The 11,029-nt window shown below is 36.0% G+C and overlaps 1 protein-coding gene across 1 annotated transcript in view; it reads left to right on the forward strand.

Moving 5' to 3' along the window:
- Positions 1-9,698, forward strand: part of LOC134796471 (uncharacterized) — a 47,495-nt gene extending 37,797 nt beyond the window's left edge. Inside the window, exons 6-8 of the mRNA XM_063768662.1 lie at positions 5,239-5,374; positions 7,954-8,165; positions 9,141-9,698. Coding sequence (XP_063624732.1) covers positions 5,239-5,374; positions 7,954-8,165; positions 9,141-9,309 — 517 coding nt within the window. The 3' untranslated portion in view covers positions 9,310-9,698. The remainder of the gene's footprint in view (positions 1-5,238; positions 5,375-7,953; positions 8,166-9,140) is intronic.
- The last annotated feature ends 1,331 nt before the right edge of the window (positions 9,699-11,029 follow it).

Raw genomic sequence — 11,029 nt, forward strand, 5'->3', positions numbered from 1 at the left:
TGTAAATCTTTTGAGAAATAAATGTCTTAAACCATAATTATTAACGTCACACTTATGATACTCCAGGACCAGATTCAGATTTAACAACTGTTACGGTTTTGATTTCATTTTGATACCTTCAAGGTCGTCACTCTGAATGGTGTATGCAAAATGAAGCGAAAATCGTGTGTGCGCCAATCACCAAGGCGATCGCAAGTTCACATCAAAACCAGTTGAAAACCGTTATATAGGTATGTCACTACACCTTATAAAACAAAGTCCCTCGCCGCGTCTGTCTGTTTGTGTTTGTATGTTCGTGATAAACTCAAAAACTACTGAACGGATTTTCATGCGGTTTTCACCTATCGATAGAGTGATTATTGAGGAAGGTTTAGGTGTATAATTTGTTAATCCGTGCGAAGCCGACGCGGGTCGCTATTAATAATTATAAAAATCAATCCCTATTTCAGTTGGTCACGGCATCACGCGTGAACGGTTCTGGACCAATATCGCTAATTGTTTTTTTGTTATGTTTGTTATTGTCAGGAAAAGGTTCTTATGAAAGAAAAACCTAAGACCTTGAAAAAAAATTCGATAGATATATAGATGAAACGAAGTTCGTCGGGCCAACTATATGGGGTATTGTGGTAGTAAACCTAATTTTACATGCGTCGACAAGACGGTGTTTTAACATTTTGTACGGTTATCCCTGGAGGACCCTTCCAATATCTCGTAGTTACATAAATAATAAACCATAAGAAATTGTTAAAATAAAATCGACCTACAGGGAATTAAATACCGTCGGCAACCTTCATATGTGTAACATATTAACACGCGTCCCATGACGCGTTCAAATAACGTATCCGCTTTCTAAGCCTTACACGTGCAAGAAATTTTAACGCACCAAATCTTTTCATGTTTTCTTACGGAGGCGTGAAAAGTAGAGGTGGAAGTCGAGTCTCTTTAATGTAATTTTATCTCTTATAAATATAGGTAAAATCGCAGCATTTTGTAATACAGATCAGGAATTCGCCTTATTACAAAGAAACAAGGTGCAAAAGTGTAAACATATTATCTGTAGGTACCTTGTCACAGTGACCGTCTAGAATAGTCGCTTAAAATGAGTCTAGTCTGTGGTACAAAAGGACTCGAGTCCAGCATGGTATAATAATATACTGCGCCTGGTACTCCATTCCCGTCTTTTCTAGGTCACCTAACTGACACGGGCCTACGTCATCATGCGACAGCGCTATATGATAATATGCGATAGCGCTATATATAGCGGCCATGTTGTAGTGACGTAGGCCCGTGTCACTCTGGGAATGGAAGACCATGTTTTATTAGACTATGGAGTCCAGTAATAAAGAATCCGTCGTCGACTTTAGACTGTAGCAGACAGTTTCAAATATCTAATAATTTAGAAAAAACTGCAAATACCTACTCGAGTTTTCACCAACACTAGTAAAGGTCCCGCTGCTACATTATCTCAACTTTATATTTATTAATATTCCAACACAATGAAACATTAACATTACAACAATGACCGAAAATTAGCACATGTTAATTCTTGGATAACAAAGTGGCCGTTACGAGTAAAATGGGGGACGGTTGGACATTATGGAAATGTTGGGTCCTGCCGGTCTGTTGTGAACGGTAGTTTTTACGAAATCCGCTTAAATTAAAACATTTTTATGCTTAATGCTGAACATCTTTTGTTTCTATAGTAAAGTACAAACTTTATGTAGAAACAAAGAGTTATTAAGAGTTACATGTCATGAACCCGCCGCCATCTGCAACCCCATTAGAACGTCATGAATATTTTTTTTCTACTCCCGTACTTTTATTTGTCATTTAAAGGGTCGTGCACACACCTTTAAAACCCTACCTTATAGTTGTCAAGACAAGTCTAGTCTATTCCCCAAAAAAGAATTTGTGCATACACGCAGTATCTTTTTGGCGATACTGAGATGAATGAAATACAGTGTTGCCAACCTTATTTTAAATGCCATCTCTGACAAATATAGATGGTCAAGCAAATCTTGTCAGTAGAAAAAGGCGCGAAATTCAAATTTTCTATGAGACAATATCCCTTCACGCCTACATTTTTCAAATTTGCCGCCTTTTTCTACTGACAAGATCTGCTTGACCAACTATAAGTGAACCATAGACATTTTTTTTTTAATTTCATTTATCATTCATTCTTTTCCCGCCCGTACCCGCCATTTTTGCTACTTCTTGAATTAAAAATATTTGTTAAATTTACAATTTTATTTCAAAGTAAGTGCTTGGTCGTAGAAAAAGTATTGGATGCAACGTTGTTTAACTGAGTCAAAAAATACTCGTGGCGTCTTTATTAACAATTTTCGGCTTCGCCTCAAATTGTTACTCACGCTACTCGCCTTTTTTGACCTCTCTTAAACAACGGTTGCATAAAATACTATTACGTAACTTACTTAATACTCAAGCACATAATGGTTACACAGGTGGAATATAAATATAATTATTGATCGCATTATGTCACAGATTATATAATAGTTCTTACGAACAGATACTTATCTCTCAAAGAAAACGCAAATACCTACCGTTTTGATACCTAAAAAAAAATACAATGGAGTGACCTTCAGCGCGCCGCTCCCCGCACCGCGCGCACCGGCACAACGCTAGGGTTGCTGACGCTTAGAAATGATAAACAAATACCTACTTAAATAGCGGAGTGAATTTAAAGGAAAGCTAAAGCTTAATTTATACCTAATATTCCGTTTATGCGTTAGTGTTTACGAAATATTCATTTTTAAAGGTCATATGTCCCTGCAGTAACCGCAGTATTTACGCCGTTTTATAAACCGCGCAATGATCCCAGCAAGTGTTAGTTTTAAAACTTCGTGTAATTTAAAACCAGACAGAGATTAATGAATGAAAATCTTTATTTCAGGCAACTAATGGCCCATACATAAATACCTTAAAACTAGCATACATATTATATAAAAATATATTTTATAACTAAACTTTAAAAAACTAAACACTACATATCACATTATGGCTGCGATGCATTACGCAACCCCGCAGTGTCAGGGAGCCGGCCGCGGAACCGCCGAAACTTGACACCCTTCGGCCAAAACTCCTCCTTGGTGAAGGTCGCTAGATGGTCAGTCGGAACGCTCACCACAAACGAATTAAAATTCGCATTGTGTCGAGATTCCAACTTCGCGACCCTCAGGATGAATCCGGTCTTCGTTTTCACATACTTTACGATGTCATCGACCTTCGTAAGGTAATGTAGACGGGACACATACAGCAGCGTCGACGGTGACGGTGACGGTGGGATTAATGTTACACAGTAAAGAAAAATCATAGAGAACCCATGAATACAGGTAATTAATTATAAGTTAACCAGAGCATAAAAGAGTAGGTACTTTCCGATGTAAAGTTAACTTACTGTCGTTAAAATAAACATTTACCATAATAAATTAAAAATTTGCTACCTATTTCAAATATTCATATACATTTGTCGTTACACAAACATTACATGTTTAATTAAAGAAATTCAATAGTAACTACGTAGCTTGTAACTATCGTAAAAATTGACAGTGCGGCGCGCGGTGACGTGTGTGTGTGAGCGCGTGTGGCAACCAACTGGCCTGCTTTTCTACCGTGAACGGTAGCAGATTCGTAGGTATAAATCCGCAGCAAATAAGGCACTTACATAATAAATCTAACCATAAAGTCATCTTCATCTAAATCTATGGTCTGGGGTTGGTCTGGGGGCGATTTTTGAATTTCAAGCGCTCTATTTCGTATGACTCCCTTGCCTTCACTACTATTTACTCGTATACTATCTCCACTACTAGGCATTTACATTCTATTAATAGAAATGAACACGAGTGGTCAATACTTTTATATTCCCAATTTCTATCACTCTACAGATTCACGAGAAAACGAAATCGAGCGCTCTAAATTAAAAAATCCCTGGTACCGTAAAACGGGGTGAGTAGGTTTCGCGGGGAGAGGTGGGTTATGAATGGGGAGAGAAAGTTTGAGAGGGGGGTGAGAAGGGATTTTAAGGCTACTGCTACAAAAATAATGTATTCCAATTTAAAATGGAGCTATAGTAATACGCATAATAAAAAAAATCGATCCAACAATCTTCCAAAATCACCTTTGTATGAAAACCCCTCTCACCCCAAATACGAGGCACTACCGGGTGAGGTGGGTTTTCCTCTTTATCGTCAAAGTTATGAAATGGAACTACCCAAAATAAAATAAAAACTAAAATACAAACGTCTGGAACACTTATTATATACACCATTCAGCTTTCATATGTAAAAATAAAATGTTATCGAGGTTTGAATTTCAGTTTTGACCCTACTCACCCCATTTTACGGTAGGTACTAGTGTCTAGTAGGTAGGTATACTAGTTTTCGTTGCTAAATTATGTTATACAAATAAATTGGAACGAGTAGAAGTTTTGAAAGTAGGTATGTAAAACTAAGAGCTGTGACAAGAGCACAGCTCTTAAATATAAAGAAGAAGAATATAAACATTCTTGAAGAGTCCCAATAAGCACTTCCCATTTTTCATTCACGGAATACATGATGTTAGAATGTCTTGATTTTCATATTCAGTTATTTCAGATTCGATGTGTTATTGAATTATATTTGGTTGGGCGGCAAATATGTCGGTTTCGTCGAAATTGCGCACGAGAAACCACATGCGTTTGATCTACCTATTGAAAATGAATAGTGAATAGAATGAGTAGCTACTCGGGGAAACGATATTCTTCCGCACTTTCGTATGCGTAATATGCGTATACTTACTTCCTGGTATCTGAGTCAGTTGAAAATCGGTGTACTTTCTTAATTCTGATCTGATGAAGCAGTCGGAAGGTAGACAACGGAACTCCTCGATGGAAAAACACAAACACATCGAAATTAGGTTTTAGTAAGGTCTCCAGAAGTACTTGAATGAGATGAAATACAAGTCAGCCATAAAAGTGTGTGTCACAATTTTTTACAGAAACGTGCTAAGACTGCTAAGGAATGATGACAGCTAATTAGACAGTTTTATCATTGAACCTTCTGAAACTATGTATATGCAATGCGGCTTCAATATTTCCATATTTTTGAGGTGGTCGAGGTTTCGATATTGAAACTGAAATCACATTAAGTATAATAAATAACGCTTGAAAACTATTGTGCTTAAAAAATTCTTCAGGAGCACTATAAATCATTTCAATTTTAACTTCATTCTTTTTGTCCCCAGTTCCTGGAAGCTTCCAGAACTCGAAGGGACGACAGAGGCTCCACAGACATACCGAGCCAGGCCTCCAGATTACGTGTCCGGGGATGAGGCTCCGCAGCCACCACCGCTGCCGAGGAGATCTAGTAGAGATAAACAGGTGAGATAGAAGATAAGGTGCGGTAGCCACATGGTGATGGGTGGAAGTGAGATAAACACAGAGCTAGGCATTTAGATGATTAGTTTAGTGGTTCCTTCGAGATCATGGAAGATTTCAGAACTCGAAGGAACGACAGAGGCTCCACAGACATACCGAGCCAGGCCTCCAAATTACGTAGAGACAAACAGGTGAGATATACATTCTTCTTCTTCTGAGCCTTATCCCATTTACTTGGGATCGGCTCTACTAATATAGGTATACGGCGTCGCCAAGAGCGTCTGTCCTGGGTCGTCTCTAGTGGTATTCTTCCTATCAAGGCTCTTTTTTACAAGATTTATTTTTGTTATCTTGGGCCTCCCGTGTCCCCTAGGTTTCTCACCACTCTCTAGCACCTTTCTCGTCATGTGGTCTGGTGGTCGCCTCATGACGTGGCCAGACGCGGCACCTGCAGTCAGTGGTAATAGAAACGGGTTTAAAAATTACAAAGTACCTTTGTTGTTGCAGCTTGGTAATTATGTACTGTAACATGTACATGATTACCAAGCTGTACAATACACCCTCGATATTGATTTCAAAGGGACCTTTGAATGAAATACGTAATTTAATTACGTACCTATAACAAAACCCAATTACAAAACTAAACATTGTAAGGATTAAAATTAATTGAAGGGGGGAGCCTTAGATTGAGAGAAGCGAAGGGTTCGGTTGGATGGTTGTACTTTGATAGAGTACACCTCATTTCTGAAATATTACCCTAATTATAATAGGTACACAGTGAGCCTTGTTAAAAATGAAAGTCAGAGTATAAAGCTAATAATTAGTAATAGTTTACAAACCAAATCTCAATGTTTCAAGATATTTTAAAAAAGGCACTCAGAATTGTATTGCATGTTGTTAATTTGTGTTAGGTAGGTATATTAAAATGAATAATTTGATGACACTTTTACCTAAATACTTTTGGTGTCGTTAACTATAGATTAATCATTGCATTGGGCCAGAGTGGGGACTATAGTCCAAAACCTCTCATGCTTGAGAGGAGGCCTGTGCCCAGCAGTGTATATAGGCTAATTTTTATTACAACTATAGATACTCTGTCAAAATGAAAAATAAAGATAATACTCCTAAACATACGTCTGATACCTCATTCGATTCGTCATGATGCCTAGAAAAATGTGTTCGAAGCGTGTATTAGCACACAAAAAATATCAAAAGTTATAAGCAAAAAAATGGGGAAAAAAGTAGATATTTTGTATTTCCCCAATATCTCAATAAGTATTCATATTTAAGAAACGAAAATTAATATTATTAAAGAGGAGGATATTTCCAATAAAACATTCCCTACTTGCAGAACTCTATCTCCATTATTTATACTTTTTATTCATAGCTGAACACAGCCCTCCGCGCTCCATTTTCGGGAAACGCGCGCGGCGTGAAAAAGCGGTTACGTAACATTAAATATACTTTTAAAGGTATTAAAAGTTCACTGAAAAATTAAAAAAAAATGGTGTATTTAAAACATGTCAACAAATGTACTTCTCGTAGAAATTTATCTTAAAATATTTTTTTCAACAAGTTAGACAATTGTTAATTAGCAAAATTTTCTCAAACTTCCTTCTTTATTGAAAACGAAAAAAAATGTATAAATAACTATCGTAAAATTTTGTCGCTTTCTAGAGCCTTTCTCATATAAATGATTAATAAGATTACGTTATAAAAGTTATAAAAAGAATAATAGTTTGGTTATAATGTTGTTTTAAGTTTTACAATTTTACCTTAATTTTTCGATTTTTGACAATTTTCTATGTTATTCTAAAACTTATTTTAAGCAAAGTATTAACTTTAATAAAACTTTTATGATGTGATCTTATTAATCATTTATATGAAAAGAGCTGTAAAAAGCGACAAAATTTTACGATAATTATTTATACATTTTTTTTCGTTTTCAATAAAGAAGGAAGTTTGAGAAAATTTTGCTAATTAACAATTGCCTAACTTGTTGAAAAAAATATTTTAAGATACATTTCTACAAGATGTACATTTGTTGACATGTTTTAAATACACTATATATTTTTTTAATTTTTCAATGAATATTTAATACCTTTAAAAGTATATTTAATGTTACGTAACCGCTTTTTCACGCCGCGTGCGATTCCCAAAAATGGAGCGCGGAGGGCTGTGTTCAGATATGAATAAAAGGTATATATAATGGAGATAGAGTTCTGCAAGTATAGAATTTTTTATTGGAAATATCCTCCTCTTTGACAATATTAATTTTCGTTTCTTAAATATGAATACTTTTTGAGATAATGGGGAAATAAAAAATATCTACTTTTTCCCCCCCTTTTTTTGCTTATAACTTTTGATATTTTTTGTGTGCTAATACACGCTTCAAACACATTTTTCTAGGCATCATGACGAATCTAATGACGTATCACACGTATTTTTAGGAGTATTATCTCTATTTTTCACCGTTTTCAGGATCTCGAACAGACTATGACTTCAAGTTTAATATATAACTATTTTGCATTACTACATGCATAACGTTTTTTAATTTCTACAACGAATATCTTTTCTTTCAGTTCACAAAGCGGTACACAGACTACCTCTCGCCAAAGCTAGAAGCCCTAGAAACCCACCTCACCCAACTAGAGTTGGCCACTCGCCAGACCACCTATACGGGCGTGCTGAATCCCGTATACGACGAGAAAATACGGGACAAGTTTAACGTGAAGAGGTCCAAGTCGCTGGGCCGGAGTTTCAGCAAGACCAAGACGGGCTTGGAGATTAACAGGTATCTCGACAGTTGGGCGGATCAACTTTTTTGTTTATATTTTGTGCCGTCAGCCAGGCGACAATCCGACAGTAATAGCATATAGGTTAGAAGAAATGTCATACTACGATCTACTATTATGCTAACTAGAAGACCCATTTGGAACGGGATTATAACTGTCATAAAAATGTATGTTTGGTTATTTCAAATATCATAAAACTAGGGTTTTGAGGCGACCATAACTATGCCAACGAGCGAGAAAAAAAAGTTGATTCACCCACTTAGGCAAACCAAGTCAGAAGTGGTAAAAATGTAGAAAACAAGAACTATATTCATCTTTTTTTAAGGTAAATATTCCTATTAAAAAAAAACCTACATAAATTATTACCAAATCTCAATCATTATGGCCGTAGTGCAAAAGCTACTGAACAAGATTGAATTATTTTGTTCCAAGGTTAATTCAATTAAACGGCAGATATTACCTATGTTGATATTATTAACGTTATTAAATTTATTCGTAGGTAATAGCGCCAATAAAACGCGGTTATTTCCGGATCATTCGTGTTGATCGGCTTACGCCCACGATTGGGTTTTCAGTACGTTTTTGCCGTTTAAATTTCCGCCCTTCTGTATCAGTAAAGGAAATCCATATGTACCATTTTAGATTTAAGCTAGTTATTCATTTCCTTAAATAGTACCACTGTATATATCTTATATGTAAATAAATGATTTATATTATCCCCTTTAGTTAATTGTATTTCGGTAGTCCTTACGTCTTTGATTTGCTATAGGGTTTGCGAATTCTAATTATAACTATTAAGGATGGTGACCGCTTCTCTATAGAAACGTAGTCCACATTCTTCTAAGAAGAGAAAATATTGTAACTAAGATGACAGACATGACAATAGTTGACAGAAAAATCCAATATTTCTTACTTCCCCTTCGAGAGCTTAATGCCTAACTGTACCAATAATGATATTTTTTTATATTCTATAGGTACAACATTACACTGAGCCGCCGCTCCGGCGAGCGGACCAACGACGTCCTGTCAGCGATCGCGGGCACGACCGACTCCGGCTTAGGGTACAAGGGGAATTTCTTCCAGCGATACAACGCCAGTGTCGTCGGCGACTCGTATAAGGCGAGCAGGGTTACGATAGATTAAGTTTCCATTTTCATTATCATATAAAGTGGGCCTCTTGTGGCCCACTGCTGGGCATAAGCCACCCTTTATGTACGCCATCTTATCCAGAAGTACCCAGGTGTAACAACGTTGTCTTGTCACAGGTTGGTTGGTTACGGTCTCCTAGGTCACTCTTTAAATCTTAGTTTTTGTCGTATTTAACATTCATTTTTATGGCCGTTAAAAGGCCTTTCCATAAATGACCATCAACTAAACATGTTAGGTAGGAGTAGGACATGGTCCTATTGTCCTCTAGCTGACAAATAACAACTAGAAACTGACTAAACAGTTGATCCAGGGGTCCCGCAAGTTTGTTACCTATCCAACGAGCTAACACTTCGTTAACATTTTCGTCCACCTGCCATCACTCTGCCTGGCAACAGATATATGTCCCGTCCAACTACATTTTAGTTTTCGAATTAATATACATATATGTTAAGTTTAAAATGTTTATTTTGTTGCTATAATAATATAAGCTAAATCAGTTAATAATATTTAAATCGAGTGCAGTTTAATTTATTAACATGAGTGTTTGTTTATACCTATATAAAACTAAAGATTGTCTGTTTCATGTATGAGTACAAGAGAAATAACATACTTTTAAATAGATTTAGAAAGTGTTTAGAATAATAAATATTGTATAAAAACATGAACAATCGCCTATTAAAGTGTTTATCAATAAATAAATGATTTATTTGGGTATCATTTATATTTTTATACCTACCTAATAACATCAAATCCTACATTTAATAGCGTTATTCATAAACGCGTTACTGTCCTGAATTATCTATGAACCGTTTGTCTTTATCTTTCATTTTGACTTATGTATTTGTAAGAAAGGGATAAAACATAATTTAACTAAATCAGGCACGCACAGTTTTATGAAAAAGTAAGAGGGATAGTATCTACGCGTGATTATGTGTAAAATCAATGAAACTAGGTATACAAGAAGAAGTGAGCAAGCCCTCCAGTGTCAAACAATAACACAATCAGTTTAAAATTTGACATCCGCTGTACCAGAAAATAGCCTCCCATGTTGCACGCTCAAATTACTCCAACCTAACTCAATTACACCACACCAAATGCAGTCAAGTTTATAAACATAGGAAAATAGATCTTACCACATTGGTACAAGATTCAAAATGTGCACACGGTAATATACCGGATTCGAGTACTAATTTATATCACGCGTGAATTTTGAGCCTCATATGTCAATGACAATGGTAATGCAACGCTATTCTCTATTCGCCATTGCACTCTCTCTAACCTCTGTTAATCATATTTTGCAAAACAACCGCAATATCTATCGGTCTATGTTTATGTATACGATCTTTTCTTGAAAGTTTGAAAGTCTTATCGGTGTGGAAATACTTATCGAAGCGATTACCATACCCCGAGCGACGTTACTCGCCGCGATGAACAATGTGTTTGTCCAATGCAGAGCTAGCATTAAAGAGTGTGTTGGACATTTAAAACCCATAATTTTCCAGTAGTAATGTATAAACAATTAATTTCATAATGTACGAGTATTTAAACGGATATATTTATATGATATTACTGTAACTCTTAAGTTTTCTTTCACTTTACTACCCTCATTATTTTCACTACTCAATAGGGTAGATACGGGAGTTTAGATCTGTTTTGTTAATTACATTCCAAATACATACAAAATCCGTACAATTATCGTCCTTTGAAAATTTCC

This window comes from Cydia splendana, chromosome 13 (genome assembly GCF_910591565.1).
Source record: "Cydia splendana chromosome 13, ilCydSple1.2, whole genome shotgun sequence".
NCBI classification, from domain to species: domain Eukaryota; kingdom Metazoa; phylum Arthropoda; class Insecta; order Lepidoptera; family Tortricidae; genus Cydia; species Cydia splendana.